Below are 21,436 nucleotides of genomic sequence, written 5' to 3'. Positions count from 1 at the left end.
CAACTTGACACAGACATTGCCTTCCAATCCAAGACTGGATTATGGGTCTGTAACCATGGCAGACCCAAAACGACCAAATCATGCATTTTATGCAGAACAAGAAAACGAATCACCTCCCGATGTTCAGGAGTCATGCACATGGTTACCTGTGTCCAAAACTGCGGTTTATTTTCCGCCAATGGCGTAGCATCAATACCTCTAAGAGGGATAGGATTTACCAATGGCTCAAGAACAAAACCACAGCGCTTGGCAAACGACAGATCCATAAGACTCAGGGCAGCACCTGAATCCACAAACGCCATAACAGGGTAGGAGGACAATGAGCAAATTAAAGTCACAGACAAAATAAATTTAGGTTGCAAATTACCAATGGCGACAGGACTAACAACCCTAGTTAGGCGTTTAGAGCATGCTGATATAACATGTGTAGAATCACCACAGTAAAAACACAACCCATTCTGACGTCTATGATTTTTCCGTTCATTTCTAGTCTGAATTCTACCACATTGCATTAAATCAGGTGTTTGTTCATACAACACCACCAGAGGATTCGCGGCTTTGCGCTCCCGCAAACGCCGGTCAATTTGAATAGCCAGCGCCATGGAATCATTCAGACCTGTAGGAATGGAGAAACCCACCATCACATTCTTAATGGCTTCAGAAAGGCTATTTCTGAAATTTGCGGCCAGAGCACACTCATTCCACTGAGTAAGCACGGACCATTTCCGAAATTTTTGGCAATACACTTCAGCTTCATCCTGACCCTGAGAAATAGCCAGCAAGGCTTTTTCTGCCTGAATTTCAAGATTGGGTTCCTCGTAAAGCAATCCGAGCGCCAGAAAAAACGCATCAATATTTGCCAATGCCGGATCTCCTGGCGCTAGCGAGAAGGCCCAATCCTGAGGGTCGCCCCGTAAGAAAGAGATAACAATTTTTACTTGCTGAGCTGAGTCTCCAGATGAACGGGGTCTCAGAGATAGAAACAATTTACAATTATTCCTGAAATTCCTAAACTTAAATCGGTCTCCAGAGAACAGTTCAGGAATAGGTATTTTAGGTTCAGACATTGGACTACTGGTAACAAAATCTTGTATGCCCTGCACACAAGCAGCAAGCTGATCCACACTTGTAATCAAAGTCTGGACATTCATGTCTGCAGCAAGCACAAGCCACTCAGAGGTAAAGGGGAGGAAAAAAGAGAGGAAAGAAAAAAAAAAAAAAAAAAAACCTCAGACTTTCCTTTCTTGTAATCCCACTTCTGCAATGCATTAAACATTCAACCTAGGCCTGGCATACTGTTATGACCCCAATGGCAGAGGATCTCAAAAGTACATACCAAGTCTGCAAACACAAAAAACCAGCTCATAGGGCAGTGGTAACTGGGCTGACCATATATCTAATCCTAGCACCACAAATAGCAGCAGCCGGGGAACGTGCCTACGTTGGTTCTAGACGTCTCGCGCCAGCCGGAGAACTAACTAACCCTAGAAGGGAAAAGATAGACCTTTCTTGCCTCCAGAGAAAAGACCCCAAAAGTTGGATACAAGCCCCCAACAAATAATAACAGTGAGGTAAGGAGAAAAGACAAACGTAAGAATGAACTAGATATTTAGCAAAGAGAGGCCCACTGACTAATAGCAGAATATAGTAAGATGACTTATATGGTCAGCAAAAACCCTATCAAAATTTCAACGCTGGATATTCAAGAACCCCCGAACCGTCTAACGGCCCGGGGGGAGAACACCAGCCCCCTAGAGCTTCCAGCAAAATCAGGAATCACATTTAGTACAAGCTGGACAAAAAATAAGAGCAAAGCAAATAACCAAAAAACAAGGGAGCAGGACTTAGCTTAATTTTGCAAGATCCAAGACCAGCAGACAGGAGCAAACAGAAAGGAACTGATTACAACGATGCCAGGCACTGGACTGAGAAACCAGGAAGTTTATATAGCAACACCCCTGGACTAACGACCCAGGTGGGTGCCAAACTGAGGAAAGACAATCCCAGAGTCATATCACTAGTGACCACAAGAGGGAGCCAAAAAAAGTCTAATTAACAACAGATATTCCAGATGTGTTCAATCGGATTCAGGTCTGGGGAATGGGCGGGCCAGTCCATAGCTTCAATTCCTTCATCTTGCAGGAACAGCTGACCCACTCCAGCCACATGAGGTCTGGCATTGTCCTGCATTAGGAGGAATCCAGGGCCAACCGCACCAGCATATGGTCTCACAAGGGGTCTGAGGATCTCATCCCGGTACCTAATGGCAGTCAGGCTACCTCTGGCGAGCACATGGAGGGCTGTGCGGCCCTCCAAAGAAATGACACCCCACACCATTACTGACCCACTGCCAAACCGGTCTGTCATGGTTCCCAATGGCAAGGGAACGTAAGAAACATATAAGTAACGAACGAGCTCTCGGGTGATGGAAACTCGAGTTGACCGTGAGCTAAATCTACCACACAACTAACAGTAGCCAGGGAGCATACCTACGGCTTCCTATATGCCACGCGCCAGCCGGAGGACTAACTACGCCTGGTAGAGGAAGAAACAGACCTGGCTTACCTCTAGGGAAATCCCCCAAAAGATGATAGCAGCCCCCCACAAGTAATAACGGTGAATTAAGAGGAAAAGACATACACAGTATGAAAGTAGATTTAGCAAAGAGAGGTCCACTTACTAGATAGCAGAAGGATACAAAAGAGGACTTCACGGTCAACTGAAAACCCTTTCACAAACCATCCTGAAATTACTTTAAGACTCCTGTGTCAACTCATGACACAGGAGTGGCAATTTCAGCCCGCAAGAGCTTCCAGCTACAGAGAATTACAAAAACTGCAAACTGGACAAAAGGTACAAAACAAAAGGACAAAGTCCACTTAGCTGATCAGCAGACTAGTAGCAGGAACATGCAACCGAAGGCTCTGGTTACAATGATGACCGGCAAGGAAATGACTGGAGAGCAAGGCTAAATAGGAAACTCCCAAACACTGATGGAAGCAGGTGAACAGAAGCAGCAAAGTGCAAACAAGTCACCAGTACCACCAGCAACCACCAGGGGAGCCCAAAAAGCGGATACACAACACCGGTCATGCTGAAGGATGTTGCAGGCAGCAGATCACTCTCTACGGCATCTCCAGACTCTGTCACGTCTGTCACATGTGCTCAGTGTGAACCTGCTTTCATCTGTGAAGAGCACAGGGCGCCAGTGGCGAGTTTGCCATTCCTGGTGATCTGTGGCAAATGCCAAGCATCCTGCACTGTGTTGGGCTGTGAGCACAACCCCCATCTGTCAACGTCGGGCACTGAGACCATCCTCATGGAGTCAGTTTCTAACCGTTTGTGCAGACACATGCACATTTGTGGCCTGCTGGAGGTCATTTTGCAGGGCTCTGGCAGTGCTCCTCCTGTTCCTTGCACAGAGGCTGAGGCAGTGGTCCTGCTGCTGGGTTGTTGCCCTCCTACGGCCCCCTCCACGTCTCCTGGTGTACTAGCCTGTCTCTTGGTAGCACCTCCAGCCTCTGGACACTACGCTGACAGACACAGCAAAGCTTGCCATAGCTCGCATTGATGTGCCATCCTGGATGAGCTACACTACCTGAGCCACTTGTGTGGGTTGTAGAGTCCGTCTCATGCTACCACGAGTGTGAAAGCAAAAATAACATTCAAAAGTGACCAAAACATCAGCCAGAAAGCATTGGTACTGAGATGTGGTCTGTGGTCCCCACCTGCAGAACCACTCTTTTATTGAGTGTGTCTTAATAATTGCCAATAATTTCCATCTGTTGTCTATTCCATTTGCACAACAGCATGTGAAATTGATTGTCAAACAGTGTTGCTTCCTAAGTGGACAGTTTGATTTCACAGAAGTTTGATTTACTTGGAGTTATATTCTGTTGTTTAAGTGTTTCCTTTATTTTTCCTCATGAACTGGAGCCTGGAAAAAGTTCCCACGCTCGAGTTCATATGAGGACATCCAGCAGAGGGCGCATCACCGCAACTCAAGGTAACTACAGGTCACCCTGCTTTCCATTCATTCCCCGGGGTTTTTACAGGCAGGAGCACTGCTTTAGCAGAGCTTCTGGCTGTAAAATGATTTAACCCCTTCAGATGGATTTACTTTGTGGGACTTGAAGACCTGAGCGACGGAAGGTATGAGATATTGTTGTTTTTTTATTTTTCCTTTGTTACAGAACGAGGGTCTTCAGGTGGATTACCAGTATAATAAAATATTACAACACCCTGTGTCTTTATTTCATTAAAATACTTTGAAATAATGTGTGTGTGTTTTATTAACCATTTCGTACTATTGGATTAATAATGGACAGGTGTCATAATTGACACCTCTCCATTATTAATCTGGCTTAATGTCACCTTACAATAGCAAGGTGACATTAACCCTTCAATACCCCATATCCCACCGCTACACGTGAGTGGGAAGAGAGTGGCCAAGTGCAGGATAGGCGCATCTTCCAGATGTGCCTTTTCTGGGGTGACTGGGGGCAGATGTTTGTAGCCGGGGGGGGGGGGGGGCAATAACCATGGACCCTCTCTAGGCTATTAATATCTGCCCTCAGTCACTGGCTTTACCACTCTGGCGGAGAAAATTGCGCGGGAGCCCACGCCAATTTTTTCCGCCATTTAACCCTTTATTTTACAAGCTACAGCGCCCAAATTTTGCACATACACACTACTAACATTAGTAGTGTGGAATATGCAAAAAAAAAAGGGATATGAGATGGTTTACTGTATGTAAACCATGTCTCATATCATGTCGGGTTTGTGAAGGAGAAATGAAAAGCCGGCAATTGAATTACCGGCTTTTCACATATCTCGCGCTGAATTAAATATAAATACAGTATATATATATATATATATATATATATATATATATATGTGTGTGTTTCAATGACATATATATATACACTCACCGGCCACTTTATTAGGTACACCATGCTAGTAACGGGTTGGACCCCCTTTTGCCTTCAGAACTGCCTCAATTCTTCATGGCATAGATTCAACAAGGTGCTGGAAGCATTCCTCAGAGATTTTGGTCCATATTGACATGATGGCATCACACAGTTGCCGCAGATTTGTCGGCTGCACATCCCAAAGATGCTCCATACAAGGCAGGATGGATCCATGCTTTCATGTTGTTTATGCCAAATTCTGACCCTACCATCCGAATGTCGCAGCAGAAATCGAGACTCATCAGACCAAGCAACGTTTTTCCAATCTTCTACTGTCCAATTTCGATGAGCTTGTACAAATTGTAGCCTCAGTTTCCTGTTCTTAGCTGAAAGGAGTGGTACCCGGTGTGGTCTTCTGCTGCTGTAGCCCATCTGCCTCAAAGTTCGACGCACTGTGCGTTCAGAGATGCTCTTAGGCCTACCTTGGTTGTAACGGGTGGCGATTTGAGTCACTGTTGCCTTTCTATCAGCTCGAACCAGTCTGCCCATTCTCCTCTGACCTCTGGCATCAACAAGGCATTTCCGCCCACAGAACTGCCGCTCACTGGATTTTTTTTCTTTTTCGGACCATTCTCTGTAAACCCTAGAGATGGTTGTGCGTGAAAATCCCAGTAGATCAGCAGTTTCTGAAATACTCAGACCAGCCCTTCTGGCACCAACAACCATGCCACGTTCAAAGGCACTCAAATCACCTTTCTTCCCCATACTGATGCTCGGTTTGAACTGCAGGAGATTGTCTTGACCATGCCTACATGCCTAAATGCACTGAGTTGCCGCCATGTGATTGGCTAATTAGAAATTAAGTGTTAACAAGAAGTTGGACAGGTGTACCTAATAAAGTGGCCGGTGAGTGTATATATATATATATATATATATATATATATATATATATATATATATATATATATATATAGACTGTATATATGTTTTAACGAACATTTGAGCACATAAATCCATTAGATGTCGGTTTTGCAAGCCCGCGAGAAAATATCGCAGTACGGATGCCATACAGATTACATACGAAGGATGCCATGCGCAAAATACGCTGCCACACCCTGCCTACGGATGACATACGGATCACTATTTTTGGAACATTTCTGCGTATTACGGCCGTAAAATACGGACCGTATTTTCATACGCTGAGTGTGATACCGGCCTTAGATACACAGCTCAGCAGACAGTATCACACAGGAGAGGATTAGATACACAGCTCAGCAAAGTATCACACAGAAGAGGATTAGATACACAGCTCAGTTAGTATCACACAGGATAGGATTAGGTGCATGGCTAAGCAGACAGTATCACACAGGAGAGGATTAGATACACAGTCAGCATAGTAACACACATGGGAGGAGATAATTGCTCAGAGACAGCACCACAAAGGAGAGGATTAGATTACCTCTCCCCCTCCCCACTGATACTTCACGGCTCCCTGCTGAGTCCTTTCTCCCTCCGGTCCTTGGTCTCCTCCTCCTCCTCCTTCTATAACCGCAAGGCTCCTGCGATTATCCTGGGAAGCTGGAGCTCACAGATGTACTGTGAGCTCCAGGAAGATGGCGCTGATCTCCTGCCTCTGCTGTGGTGTGGACGGCTCAGGGGGCATGGCCAGACACAGCAGGGAGCAGCTTATAATGCAAGGTATGGGGTCGGGCACCGACCGCAGATGTCTATGCCCAGGGCTGCCGTATTTGCAGAGTGTAAGTGTCGTGCAACTACACTTACACTCCTGCAAAGCAAAATGGTGGCGCCCTGTGGCTGAAAAAAAAATTAATAATAATAAAAAAATGTTAAAGTTAAAAAATGTAAATTTGTATTAAAAATAATTGTTTATATAAACAATCATTTTTAATACAAAAAAATAAAATTGGGCACCTTTCCTTTAAAATGAAGTTAATAACAATAATAATAATTAAAAGTCAGAATAATACTAATACATTTTATTCACAGTGTAAAATCAAAAGCCAACTGGATTCGTGTGGTAATGTGTGGGGACAGAGCCTCGTGTGGTAATGTGTGGGGACGCAGCCTCATGTGGTAAAGTATGATTACGTAGCCTCGTGTGGTAATGTGTGGGGACGGAGCCTCGTGTGGTAATGTGGAGGGACGGAGCCTCGTATGGTAATGTGTGGGGACAGCCTCGTGTGGTAATGTGGGGGGACGGAGCCTCATGTGGTAATGTGGGGGGCAGGATTACGTGTGGTAATGTGGTGGGGGGCCGGGATTGTGTGTGGTAATGTGGTGGGGGGGCGGGATTATGTGTGGTAATGTGGTGGGGGGGCGGGATTGTGTGGTAATGTGGGGGGCGGGATTATGTGTGGTAATGTGGTGAGGGGGCGGGATTATGTGTGGTAATGTGGGGGGGCGGGATTATGTGTGGTAATGTGGTGGGGGTGGGATTGTGTGTGGTAATGTGGTGGGGGGCGGGATTGTGTGGTAATGTGGTAAGGGGGTGAGATTATGTGTGGTAATGTGGTGGGGGGGCGGGATTGTGTGGTAATGTGGTAAGGGGGCGGGATTATGTGTGGTAATGTGGTGGGGGTGGGATTGTGTGGTAATGTGGTGGGGGCAGGATTGTGTGTGGTAATGGGGTGGGGGGCGGGATTGTGTGTGGTAACGTGGTGTGGGGGCGGGATTGTGTGTGGTAATGTGGTGGGGGGCGGGACTGTGTGTGGTAATGTGGTGGGGGTGGGATTGTGTGTGGTGATGTGGTGGGGGCGGGATTGTGTGTGGTAATGTGGTGGGGGGGTGGGATTGTGTGTGGTAATGTGGTGGGGGGGCGGGATTGTGTGTGGTAATGTGGTGGGGGGGCGGGATTGTGTGTGGTAATGTGGTGGGGGGCGGGATTATGTGTGGTGATGTGTGGGGGTGGAGCTACTGTGCAGGGGGCAGGATTAGTGAGTAATCACGATGCCTCTTATATAGGTATATAGATTGTTTTGCCTAAAACACAAAGGAAATGTGTCATCTTTAACTTTAGGCCTTTTAGAGATTATTTCATCTTCAACTTGCTTAACTGTTCACAATTACAGTAATTTTGACCAGGGGTGTCTAAACTTTTACATGCCACTGTAACTTGGTCTGATAAGTAGTTTTTGATTGGAAAAGCTTATGATTTCGGTAGATATGATCTCTTAATGCTGCAAAGTCAACAAATGACAATTTTCAGTTCTTTACAACCTATAAAATGTTTGGAAATTCTTGTGCAGAATAATTTAGGACATTTTGATTTTTTTAATTTAATTAGAAAATCCTGTTAATATTAGTAGATTTGTCCAATAAAATTGATTTGAACATTCTACTGACGCATTGACATCGACTATTTGGGAAAATCAGAGAAAAGTAACAGTTGCATAATAATTTGGGTTGCAGTGCAAGCATTAGGAAGAGATTTGCCTCAGTTACTTCGCCCAAGGCTCCATGACGTGAGTAGAACATGGGGCTGCCAGTGGACATTGCTGACTGGGAGAACGTGCAGCCAGATGCTTCCCCAACATCTGACACAGGCACAGAGGCAGACTGAGCAACTTTTATGTCCCACCATGTAGATAATGCCCAGGGGTAATGGAGGGTCAGCACTGGTGGATAGAGACTGTCTATGGCTTCCGTTGTTGAAGGAGTCCAGCAAGACACCAACCTCTGATCACTCATGAAATCTGCCCTTCTTTGTTTTCAAATAGCCATCACCGCTCTGAGGAAGCAAGCATTTCTCATGGAGCCCATGCCACCGATCTACAAAGAGACCTGAAACTTCCAAGGTAATGTTATTCAGTACATCTACAGGTAAACAGTAACTACAGGGAGGAGGGGGATGCTGCTGCAGATATAACATCACCAGATACAACGTGTATCATACAGCTCTGACATCAGACATAAAGTGTATCATACAGCTCTGACATCAGATATAACGTGTATCATACAGCTCTGACATCAGATATAACGTGTATCATACAGCTCTGACATCAGACATAAAGTGTATCATACAGCTCTGACATCAGATATAACGTGTATCATACAGCTCTGACATCAGATATAACGTGTATCATACATCTCTGACATCAGATATGTGTATCATACAGCTCTGACATCAGACATAACGTGTAACATACAGCTGTGATATCACCAAATATAACGTGTAACATACAGCTGTGATATCACCAAATATAACGTGTATCATACAGCTCTGATATCACCAAATATAACGTGTATCATACAGCTCTGACATCACCAGATATAACGTGTATCATACAGCTCTGACATCAGATATAACATGTATCATACAGCTCTGACATCACCAGATATATCATGTATCATACAGCTCTGACATCACCAGATATAACATGTGTCATACAGCTCTGACATCACCAGATATATCATGTATCATACAGCTCTGACATCACCAGATATAACATGTATCATACAGCTCTGACATCACCAGATATAACGTGTATCATACAGCTCTGACATCACCAGATATAACGTGTATCATACAGCTCTGACATCACCAGATATAACGTGTATCATACAGCTCTGACATCACCAGATATAACGTGTATCATACAGCTCTGACATCACCAGATATAACGTGTATCATACTGCTCTGAGATCACCAGATATAACGTGTATCATACAGCTCTGACATCACCAGATATAACGTGTATCATACAGCTCTGACATCACCAGATATAACGTGTATCATACAGCTCTGACATCACCAGATATAACATGTGTCATACAGCTCTGACATCAGATATAAGGCATATCATACAGCTCTGACATCAGATATAACTTGTATCGTACAGCTCTGACATCAGATATAATGTGTAACATACAGCTCTCACATCAGATATAATGTGTAACATACAGCTCTGACATCAGATATAACATGTGTCATACAGCTCTGACATCAGATATAATGTGTATCATACAGCTCTGACATCAGACATAATGTGTATCATACAGCTCTGACATCACCAGATATAACGTGTATCATACAGCTCTGACATCAGACATAATGTGTATCATACAGCTCTGACATCAGACATAATGTGTATCATACAGCCCTGACATCACCAGATATAATGTGTATCATACAGCTCTGACATCAGATATAACATGTATCATACAGCTCTGACATCACCAGATATAACGTGTATCATACAGCCCTGACATCAGATATAACATGTATCATACAGCTCTGACATCACCAGATATAATGTGTATCATACAGCCCTGACATCAGATATAACGTGTATCATACAGCTCTGACATCACCAAATATGTGTATCATACAGCTCTGACATCACCAGATATGTGTATCATACAGCTGACATCAGATATAACGTGTAACATACAGCTCTGACATCAGATATAACGTGTATCATACAGCTCTGATATCAGATATAACGTTTATCATACAGCTGACATCACCAGACATAATGTGTGTCATAGGGCCGTGACAGTACTAGATAGATAGTATGTAACAGGTGTGTTATTGTAACATTATTACTCTATATAGGTTACAGCATAAATCTTAAAACTTCTCTGCTGTCTTATTCTGCAGACTTGTGTACCAGCAGCCAAATACCGGAAAACCTCAGTGAGTAGATTTCTGTCCGCGACCAATAGACACATTCTTACAGTGGGTACGGAAAGTATTCAGACCCCTTTACATTTTTCACTCTTTGTTTCATTGCAGCCATTTGGTAAATTCAAAAAAGTTCATTTCTTTCTCATTAATGTACACTCTGCACCCCATCTTGACTGAAAAAAAACAGAAATGTAGTAATTTTTGCAAATTTGTTAAAAGAAAAACTGTAATATCACTTGGTTATAAGTATTCAGACCCTTTGCTCAGTATTGAGCAGAACAACTCTTTTGAGCTAGTACAGCCATGAGTCTTCTTGGGAATGATGCAACAAGTTTTTCACACCTGGATTTGGGGATCCTCTGCCATTCTTCTGTGCAGATCCTCTCCAGTTCCGTCAGGTTGGATGGTGAACGTTGGTGGCAGCCATTTTCAGGTCTCTCCAGAGATGCTTATTTGGGTTTAGGTCAGGGCTCTGGCTGGGCCAGTCATGTATGGTCACAGAGTTGTTCTGAAGCCACTCCTTTGTTATTTTAGCAGTGTGCTTAGGGTCATTGTCTTGTTGGAAGGTGAACCTTTGGCCAAGTCTGAGGTCCAGAGCACCCTGGAAGAGGTTTTCATCCAGGATATCTCTGTACTTGGCCGCATTCATGTTACCTTCAATGGCATCCAGTCGTCCTGTCACTGCAGCTGAAAAACACCCTCATAGCATGATGCTGCCAACACGTTTCACTGTTGGGATTGTATTGGGCAGGTGATGAGCAGTGCCTGGTTTTCTCCACACATACCGCTTAGAATTATCACCAAAAAGGTCTATCTTCGTCTCATCAGACCAGATAATCTTATTTCTCACAGTCTGGGAGTCCTTCATGTGTTTTTTTAGTAAACTCTATGCGGGCTTTCATATGTCTTGCACTGAGGAGAGGCTTCCGTCAGGCCACTCTGCCATAAAGGCCCGACTGGTGGAGGGCTGCAGTGATAGTTGACTTTGTGGAACTTTCTCCCATCTCCCTACTGCAGCTCTGGAGCTCAGCCACAGTGATCTTGGGGTTCTTCTTTACCTCTCTCACCAAGGCTCTTCTCCCGCGATTGCCAGGTCTAGGTGGTCTCAAACTTCCATTTAAGGATTATGGAGGCCACTGTGCTCTTAGGAACCTTGAGTACTGCAGAAATTCTGTTGTAACCTTGGCCAGATCTGTGCCTTGCCACAATTCTGTCTCTGAGCTCCTTGGCCAGTTCCTTTGCCCTCATGATTCTTATTTGGTCTGACCTGCACTGTGAGCTGTGAGGTCTTATATAGACAGGTTTGTGCCTTTCCAAATCAAGTCCTATCAGTTTAATTAAACACAGCTGGACTCCAATGAAGGAGTAGGACCATCTCAAGGAGGATCACAAGGAAATGGACAGCATGTTACTTAAATATGAGTGTCTGAGCAAAGGGTCTGAATACTTATGACCATGTGATATTTTAGTTTTTCTTTTTTATTAAATTTGCAAAAATGTCTACATTTGTTTTTTTTTTTCAGTCAAGATGGGGTGCAGAGTGTACATTAATGTGAAAAAAATGAACTTTTTTTGAATTTACTAAATGACTGCAATGAAACAAAGAGTGAAAAATGTAAATGAGTCTGAATACTTTCCGTACCCACTGTACATTTTGTGTGAGCATGACCTTATGGGGTATTGTGTTGCACTACACCATATATATAATGCAGACAAGAGACTCAACATGTCACATCAATAGGAATAACACACGAGAAGTCTCAGTATATACACTCCTTAACATTGAATTTACAGCACCAAGAAGGAATACGCAATGATGGAAATCCCTGGATGGAAACATTACTGATGGAATAATGGGCACATTTTCAAAATCTCTGGATTTCTTCTTTCTGGGGTATTTCTCCACTTACAGCCACGGCTGCTATTATTGAGATTATTAATAAGGTGGTTCTGTCCTGTAGTGAAAGTTTACAGTGAATATATGTGACTGTAGACTTCTGAATCTGGGCACACCGCACGCTATCAGGATTCTCGTGAAGCTTCAGAGACCTGGCAGTCACGTGACCAAAAGTATGGGATTTGCATGCTTCCAGCCACATTCCGACTAGACATACTTAGCCTCGCTCAATTCACATGTTTTGAATGAAGCCGAGGACGTCTAGTTGGCCTGTGACCGCATGTATGGAAATCGCATACTTTTGGTCACATGACCCTCAGGTCTCAGAAGTGACACTACAGAATGCAGATAGTGTGCAGTGTAAGGATTCAGAAGTCCGCAGTCACATAGCGTGACCGTAGATTTTCACCAGAAGACAGGACAAACCTTATAATAGTTGTCTGAGGAAGGTGGCTCAGACTGGATACAGCCAGAGATTGTGATAACTTTGTCCCCTCTATTCCATCATTTGCAGATTAGTAACATCTCCATGCTGTGACTTCCATCATCACTTACAGCTTCTTCTTGTGTTGCAATTTCAATGTTGAGGAATGGAGAATGTGTATATACTGTGTATATATATATATATATATATATATATATATACACCTATATTAGTTAATGCAGGGGGTGTTCAGGCCCTGGGTGACGTCATTATGGCCTAGTGTGGTTGGTTGCCCGGGGTCTCTCATACGCACTGTTATACGTACACACAGACACGACTCTTCTGCCATCTGATCCAGAAATACCTGCATCTTACTTCATGTCAGTAATAACCAGCTTCTCATCGCACAGGCGGACCGACGTACTCGTGCTGACCCCGTGGCTGGCGCCTATAGTCTGGAATGAGACCTACAACTTGGCTGTACTGAATGCGCAGTTTCATCAGAGGAACGTGTGTGTGGGAATCACCATATTTGCCATTAAAAAGTAAGAGAAAAATGAAAGGAAACAGCCGCATGTAATGTGGGGAGGGGTACCCTTCATTACACTGTATATACTGGGGGTGGTACCCTGCGTTACACTGTATATACTGGGGGTGGTACCCTGCGTTACATTGTATATACTGGGGGTGGTACCCTTCATTACACTGTATATACTGGGGGTGGTACCCTGCGTTACACTGTATATACTGGGGGTGGTACCCTGCGTTACATTGTATATACTGGGGGTGGTACCCTTCATTACACTGTATATACTGGGGGTGGTACCCTGCGTTACACTGTATATACTGGGGGTGGTACCCTGCGTTACATTGTATATACAGGGGGTGGTACCCTGCGTTACATTGTATATACATGGGGTGGTACCCTGCGTTACATTGTACTGTATATACTGGGGGTGGTACCCTGCGTTACATTCTATATACATGGGGTGGTACCCTGCGTTACATTGTACTGTATATACTGGGGGTGGTACCCTGTGTTACATTGTATATAGTGGGGATGGTACCTTGCGTTACATTGTATATACATGGGGTGGTACCCTGCGTTACATTGTACTGTATATACTGGGGGTGGTACCCTGCGTTACATTCTATATACTGGGGGTGGTACCCTGCGTTACATTGTATATACATGGGGTGGTACCCTGCGTTACATTGTACTGTATATACTGGGGGTGGTACCCTGTGTTACATTGTATATAGTGGGGATGGTACCCTGCGTTACATTGTATATACATGGGATGGTACCCTGCGTTACATTGTATATACATGGGGTGGTACCCTGCGTTACATTGTACTGTATATACTGGGGGTGGTACCCTGAATTACATTGCATATACAGGGGTGGTACCCTGCGTTACATTGTATATCCTGGGGGTGGTACCCTGCGTTAAATTGTACATAGTGGGGATGGTACCCTGTGTTACATTGTTTATAGTGGGGGTGGTACCCTGCGTTACATTGTATATTCTGGGGTGGTACACCGAGGTACATTGTGTATACTGGGGGTGGGACAGTTACATTGTTTATACTGGGGGTGGTACGTGCAGTACACTGTATATAAGGGGGAGTGGTAAGTGTGGTACACCGTATATAAGGGGGGTGGGACGTGCGGTATACTGTTCATACAGGGGAGTGGTACGTGTGGTACACTGTATATACGGGGGAGTGGTACGTGCGTTACATTGTATATATGGGGGACAGGTATGTATGGCACATTATATATACCACCTTCCAGATACACCCTCTGACTAGTGTCTTCTTCAGGTTAGTTCTCTATAGCCCCTCAGTATAACACCCTCCTGCCATCTTGTTTTTATCTTGCAGATATACCGTCTTTGTCCAGACCTTTATAGAGACGGCAGAGAAGTACTTCATGGTGGGACACAAAGTGAATTACTACGTCTTTACAGACCGTGTTAGTGACATTCCCATCATGGAGCTGGCAGAGGGCAGGCAGATGCGGGTGCTGAGAGTGCCCACTTACCAGAGGTGGCAGGATGTGTCCATGAGTCGCATGGAGATGCTCCGGGACTACTCCCACCAGCAATTCAGGGGGGAGGTGGATTACTTGGTGTGTGTGGATGTGGACATGAGGTTCAGTGATGAGGTTGGGGTGGAGATCTTAAGTGACCTGTTTGGGACCCTACATCCGGGCATGTACGGGGCTAAACGTGAACATTACACATATGAGAGGAACCTGCAGTCGGAGGCTTACATCCCCTTTGATGAAGGAGACTTCTATTATGCCGGGGGCTACTTTGGAGGAAACATCGAAGAGATATACAAACTCACCAATTTCTGCCATGACGCCATGATGGCGGACAAGGACAAGAACATTGAAGCCGTATGGCATGATGAGAGCTACCTGAACAAATACTTCCTGTACCACAAACCTACCAAGGTCCTCTCCCCCGAATATCTATGGGACAATGGCTTTGGCACGCCTGCCTTCTTAAGGAGGAAGAGATTTCTAGCTGTGTGGAAAAACCATCAAGAAATCCGGAACTGAGGAGAAAACAGATAAATCCAGTGTCTCCAGAAGATACATCTAAAAAAAAAACAACAACCCAAAAGCACAGCCCCTTGTAAATAAGAAAAGGCCATCCGCCCACCGCAGCACCCATACATGGTCCTGGAGAATCAGTTCACAGAAACGAGCGTGTCCCCCAACACCGTAGATAACAGTGTGGCCCTCACCCAGTGAAGAACCAAGTATCACCCCTCACAGACAGGAGCTCAGCAACTCACATGACTGCTCAGGCCATGATTGTAAAGGACAAGAACTAAAGCCAGCCCCTCACATGGCTGCTCAGGCCATGATTGTAAAGGACAAGAACTAAAGCCAGCCCCTCACATGGCTGCTCAGGCCATGATTGTAAACGACAAGAACTAAAGCCAGCCCCTCATATGGCTGCTCAGGCCATGATTGTAAAGGACAATAAATAAAGCATTTATCTCTTATCTACTGGAAAACTGAAGGGGGGCTTCACAGGAAGCTTCCAGTCAGGGGTGAGGGCTGGGTTATACACAGGAAGCTGCCAGTCAGGGTGAGGGCGGGGATATTCACAGGAAGCTGTCAGTCAGGGGTGTGGGGCGGGGTTATACACAGGAAGCTGCCAGTAGGGGGAGTGTGGGGTTATTCACAGGAAGCTGCTTGTCAGGGGTGAGGGCGGGGTTATACACAGAAAGCTGCCAGTCGGGGTGAGGGCGGGGTTATACACAGGAAGCTGCCAGTCGGTGTGAGGGCGGGGTTATACACAAGAAGCTGCCAGTCAGGGGTGAGGGCGGGGTTATTCACAGGAAGCTGCTTGTCAGGGCGGGGTTATACACAGGAAACTGCCAGTCAGGGTGAGGGCGGGGTTATACACAGGAAACTGCCAGTCGGGGTGAGGGTGGGGTTATACACAGGAAGCTGCCAGTCAGGGGTGAGGGAGGGGTTATTCACAGGAAGCTGCTTGTCAGGGGTGAGGGTGGTGTTATACACAGGAAACTGCCAGTCGGGGTGAGGGCGGGGATATAAAGAGCTCAGCATTCAGAGAACAGCTGATCTGTAGCAGATAAATGTGATTTTATCAAAAGTACAGCAAGCAGCCCAGTAAGTGACATCACTGGAATTAGGCTCTCTGCCACTACATTATGCTGCTGTCGGATTACATAATAAAAAACCTACTGACCATTCCCTTTAAGAACCCTATCAACTGACAGAATGCAGAATTATGGCTACAAGACCATAATCAGGAGAGTAATATGAGTGTATATCCTCCTCCCCCTGCCCCATGGAACCAGAGTCACATGGCAGCAATTATGGATGACCCCTCTTATAAAATTCCTTTAATTTTCAAAATCTGATAATTCTGCCGTTGACCTGTAATATAATGTGGAATTAGCTGATGACCAGGCTTGTGGGGTTCACTGACTAGTGTGCGGATATTCCAGAATATCTGATAATCCAGCACTTGTCTGCATTACTGATTTAGGTAAAGCCAAAGGGACTAGTGAAGAAAGTGACGGCAGCGGTGGGACTCGGGTACATAGAGCTTTTATTGCGCCGGGAGCAGCAGAGAAGGGTGTGCATTCTGCTATGTGCAGGTAACGGCCGCTCATCAGTCATCCAGTGCTCGCTGCACACCGATCCCCACTTTCCCGGTGGACCTCCGACTATCAGGTAAATTAGGACTATTTCTGTAGTAAAATAGATGTAAGACGACTAAGATCTGAAATGCACAAGAACCAAAATGGTGGCTGCCCCTTCCCTGGGAACGGGACCGATGACAATGGAGAAACACCTAATGGCGTCCACTTATCATGCGGCCGAGTACCGGCCTGCCCACAAGGGACTGAAAGAAGAGAGAAACCAAAGATGATTGTGCACTGCATGATGGGAAACTTTGGTTCATGCACGTTACGCTGTGACAGTAGTGGCTGATACGTCAGTCCCAATATCCTGTGAAAACCATCAGGGCCCGAGTCCGTGGCCCTCAGCCGTTCTCCTTCCACAACACCAAATGGATACTGTGGTCAGGCATGCTGGTGGCAAACACCAGCCCTCCATCATTGCTACCGTCCAGGCCGTCCAACCACGACATCTCTCCAGCCAAAAAGCTGGAGCCCCTCTTAGACTTCCTGTACTCGGGGAGCGGCCAGCGGCTGATGACCTTCTCAGTCCGTAAGTCCATGATGTACAAGTGATGGTTGTCGAAAAGGAGGGCAAAAATGTCCCCAAAACCGAGCAGAGAAAGGTGTGTGGAATCAGGAGTCTTAATAACTCTGAAAAGAGAAAGTAAAGAAGTGATAGTCAGTGAGCACAACAGGAAAACACCCCCAAAGCAAGACTATGGTCGGGGGTCTGCCGCCTGATCCAGCAATATCCTGCAATGTAAGCTGTTGTGAACTCTATTTTTGGGCTCCCTCTAGTGGTCACAAGCGGTACTGTGTAGTGTTGTCTTTCTGCAGGTTGGCAGCATCAGCTGGTTCGTTATCCTTGGTTGGTTTCCTATTTAGCTCACCTGGATACTCAGTTCCTTGCCTGCTCTCAATGTATTCAGTGCTCTTCAGATTCCTTGTGACTACCTTGCTCCCAGTCTCTCCAAGACAAGCTAAGTTTTTGTTTGTTTATTTTTTGATTATCAGCATTCATCATGTTTCTTGTCCAGCTTGCTAAAATGTGATTTCCTCGCTTGCTGGTTGCTCTAGGGGACTGAGTTTCTCCCCCCACACCGTTAGTTGGTGCGGGGTTCTTGAAATCTCAGTGTGGATATTTTGTAAGGGTTTTTTACTGACCGCACAGACCCCTTTTCTATTTTCTGCTTTCTAGTATTAGTGGGCCTCATTTGCTGAATCTGCTTTCACCCCTGTGTATGTGCCTTCCTCTTACCTCACCGTTATTATTTGTTGGGGGCTTCTATATCTTTGGGGATTATTTCTCTGGAGGCAAGTGAGGTCTTTCTTTCTCTCTAGGGGTAGTTAGTTCCTCAGGCTGGCTCGAGACGTCTAGGATTTTAGTCACATTCACCGGTTACCTCTAGTGTGTTGGATAGGTTCAGATTTGCGGTCAGTCCAGTTTTACCACCTGCCTAGAGCTTGTCCTATGTTTTGTTACTTAGCTGGAGTAATTTGTGATCCTCAACCACTAAGGATCATAACAGTAAGCACAGGCTCCCTGCCAGTCAGCTGCCTAAGGAGGGTCTCAGCTGGTGGGCCCACTACAGCAACAGCTATCGAACGCAAACTCAGTCTTTATGGAGGCCCTTTACCGATAATAACATGGCTGCATAGACATTATATAGACTATAATAAGCCCGGCCATCATAATACATCTGTCATTCGTGTCCTATCATCACTAATACTGCCGTGCTTATATTCTGCTTGCTCTGGGATTTCCATATAACTCACCTGTCCCTTGTATCCTCTCCCCACTATTACTGCTGTGCTTGTATTCTACTTGCTCTGGGATTTCCATATAATACATTTGTCCCTTGTATCCCCTCCTCACTATTACTGCCGTGCTTGTATTCTGCTTGTTCTGGGACTTCCATGTAATATACCTGTCCCTTGTATCCTCTCCTCACTATTACTGTTGTGCTTATTTTCTGCTTGCTCTGGCCTTTCCATATAATATACCTGTCCCTTGTATCCCCTCCTCACTATTACTGTTGTGCTTGTATTCTGCTTGCTCTGGGCTTTCCATATAATACACCTGTCCCTCGTATCCTCTCCTCACTATTACTGCTGTGCTTGTATTCTGCTTGCTCTGGGATTTCCATATAATACACCTGTCCCTTGTATCCCCTCCTCACTATTACTGCCGTGCTTGTATTCTGCTTGTTCTGGGATTTCCATGTAATATACCTGTCCCTTGTATCCTCTCCTCACTATTACTGTTGTGCTTGTATTCTGCTTGCTCTGGGATTTCCATATAATATACCTGTCCCTTGTATCCCCTCCTCACTATTACTGTTGTGCTTGTATTCTGCTTGCACTGGGCTTTCCATATAATACACCTGTCCCTTGTATCCCCTCCTCACTATTACTGCTGTGCTTATATTCTGCTTGTTCTGGAATTTCCATATAATATACCTGTCCCTTGCATTCTCTCCTCACTAATACTGCCGTGCTTGTATTCTGCTTGCTCTGGGCTTTCCATATAATACACCTGTCCCTTGTATTCTCTCCTCACTATTACTGTTATGCCTGTATTCTGCTTGCTCTGGGCTTTCCATATAATACACCTGTCCCTCGTATCCTCTCCTCACTATTACTGTTGTACTTGTATTCTGCATGCTCTGGGATTTCCAGATAATACACCTGTCCCTTGTATCCCCTCCTCACTATTACTGCCGTGCTTGTATTCTGCTTGTTCTGGGATTTTCATGTAATATACCTGTCCCTTGTATCCTCTCCTCACTATTACTGTTGTGCTTGTATTCTGCTTGCTCTGGGATTTCCATATAATATACCTGTCCCTTGTATCCCCTCCTCACTATTACTGTTGTGCTTGTATTCTGCTTGCTCTGGGCTTTCCATATAATACACCTGTCCCTCGTATCCTCTCCTCACTATTACTGTTATACTTGTATTCTGCTTGCACTGGGCTTTCCATATAATACACCTGTCCCTTGTATCCCCTCCTCACTATTACTGCTGTGCTTATATTCTGCTTGTTCTGGAATTTCCATATAATATACCTGTCCCTTGCATTCTCTCCTCACTAATACTGCTGTGCTTGTATTCTGCTTGCTCTGGGCTTTCCATATAATACACCTGTCCCTTGTATTCTCTCCTCACTATTACTGTTATGCTTGTATTCTGCTTGCTCTGGGCTTTCCATATAATACACCTGTCCCTCGTATCCTCTCCTCACTATTACTGTTGTACTTGTATTCTGCTTGCTCTGGGATTTCCATATAATACACCTGTCCCTCGTATCCTCTCCTCACTATTACTTATTACTGTTGTACTTGTATTCTGCATGCTCTGGGATTTCCAGATAATACACCTGTCCCTTGTGTCCTCTCCTCACTATTACTGCCGTGCTTGTATTCTGCTTGCTCTGGGCTTTCCATATAACGCACCTGTCCCTTGTATTCTCTCCTCACTATTACTGCCGTGCTTGTATTCTGCTTGCTCTGGGCTTTCCATATAATACACCTGTCCCTTGTATTCTCTCCTCACTATTACTGTTGGTCTTGTATTCTGCTTGCTCTGGGCTTTCCATATAATACACCTGTCCCTTGTATTCCCTCTTCACTATTACTGCCATGCTTGTATTCGGCTTGCTCTGGGCTTTCCATATACTACACCTGTCACTCGTGTTCTCTCCTCACTATTATTGCCGTGCTTGTATTCTGCTTGCTCTGGGCTTTCCATATAATACACCTGTCCCTTGTGTCCTCTCCTCTACTATTACTGCCGTGCTTGTATTCTGCTTGCTCTGGGATTTCCATATAATACACCTGTCCCTTGTATCCCCTCCTCACTATTACTGCCGTGCTTGTATTCTGCTTGCTCTGGGCTTTCCATATACCTGTCCCTTGTATCCTCTCCTCACTATTACTGCCCTGCTTGTATTCTGCTTGTTCTGGGATTTCCATATAATACACCTGTCCCTTGTATCCTCTCCTCACTATTACTGCCATGCTTGTATTCTGCTTGCTCTGGGCTTTCCATATAATACACCTGTCCCTCGTATCCTCTCCTCACTATTACTCCTGTGCTTGTATTCTGCTTGCTCTGGGCTTTCCATATAATACACCTGCCCCTTGTATCCCCTCCTCACTATTACTGTTGTACTTGTATTCTGCTTTCTCTTGGCTTTCCATATAATATACCTGTCCCTTGTATCCTCTCCTCACTATTACTGTTGTGCTTGTATTCTGCTTGCTCTGGGATTTCCATATAATATACCTGCCCCTTGTATCCCCTCCTCACTATTACTGTTGTGCTTGTATTCTGCTTGCTCTGGGCTTTCCATATAATACACCTGTCCCTCGTATCCT

General features: G+C 45.1%; 2 protein-coding genes across 6 annotated transcripts in view; one reads left to right on the top strand and one right to left on the bottom strand.

Moving 5' to 3' along the window:
• LOC143809333 (histo-blood group ABO system transferase 1-like) overlaps positions 1 to 16,141 on the top strand; it is an 88,919-nt gene extending 72,778 nt beyond the window's left edge. For all 3 annotated transcript variants that reach the window (XM_077292419.1, XM_077292421.1, XM_077292420.1), the window contains 4 exons: positions 8,648 to 8,725; positions 10,531 to 10,566; positions 13,289 to 13,423; positions 14,766 to 16,141. In XM_077292419.1, the coding sequence (XP_077148534.1) occupies positions 8,648 to 8,725; positions 10,531 to 10,566; positions 13,289 to 13,423; positions 14,766 to 15,450 (934 nt within the window). In that variant the 3' untranslated portion in view covers positions 15,451 to 16,141. The remainder of the gene's footprint in view (positions 1 to 8,647; positions 8,726 to 10,530; positions 10,567 to 13,288; positions 13,424 to 14,765) is intronic.
• Positions 16,142 to 16,965: 824 nt separating this feature from the next.
• FBXW2 (F-box and WD repeat domain containing 2) overlaps positions 16,966 to 21,436 on the bottom strand; it is a 29,502-nt gene continuing 25,031 nt past the window's right edge. For all 3 annotated transcript variants that reach the window (XM_077284887.1, XM_077284888.1, XM_077284886.1), the window contains exon 7: positions 16,966 to 17,708. In XM_077284887.1, the coding sequence (XP_077141002.1) occupies positions 17,420 to 17,708 (289 nt within the window). In that variant the 3' untranslated portion in view covers positions 16,966 to 17,419. The remainder of the gene's footprint in view (positions 17,709 to 21,436) is intronic.

Source organism: Ranitomeya variabilis, chromosome 2 (assembly GCF_051348905.1).
Source record: "Ranitomeya variabilis isolate aRanVar5 chromosome 2, aRanVar5.hap1, whole genome shotgun sequence".
Taxonomy (NCBI): domain Eukaryota; kingdom Metazoa; phylum Chordata; class Amphibia; order Anura; family Dendrobatidae; genus Ranitomeya; species Ranitomeya variabilis.
This window is presented reverse-complemented; position numbering and strand designations above follow the sequence as displayed.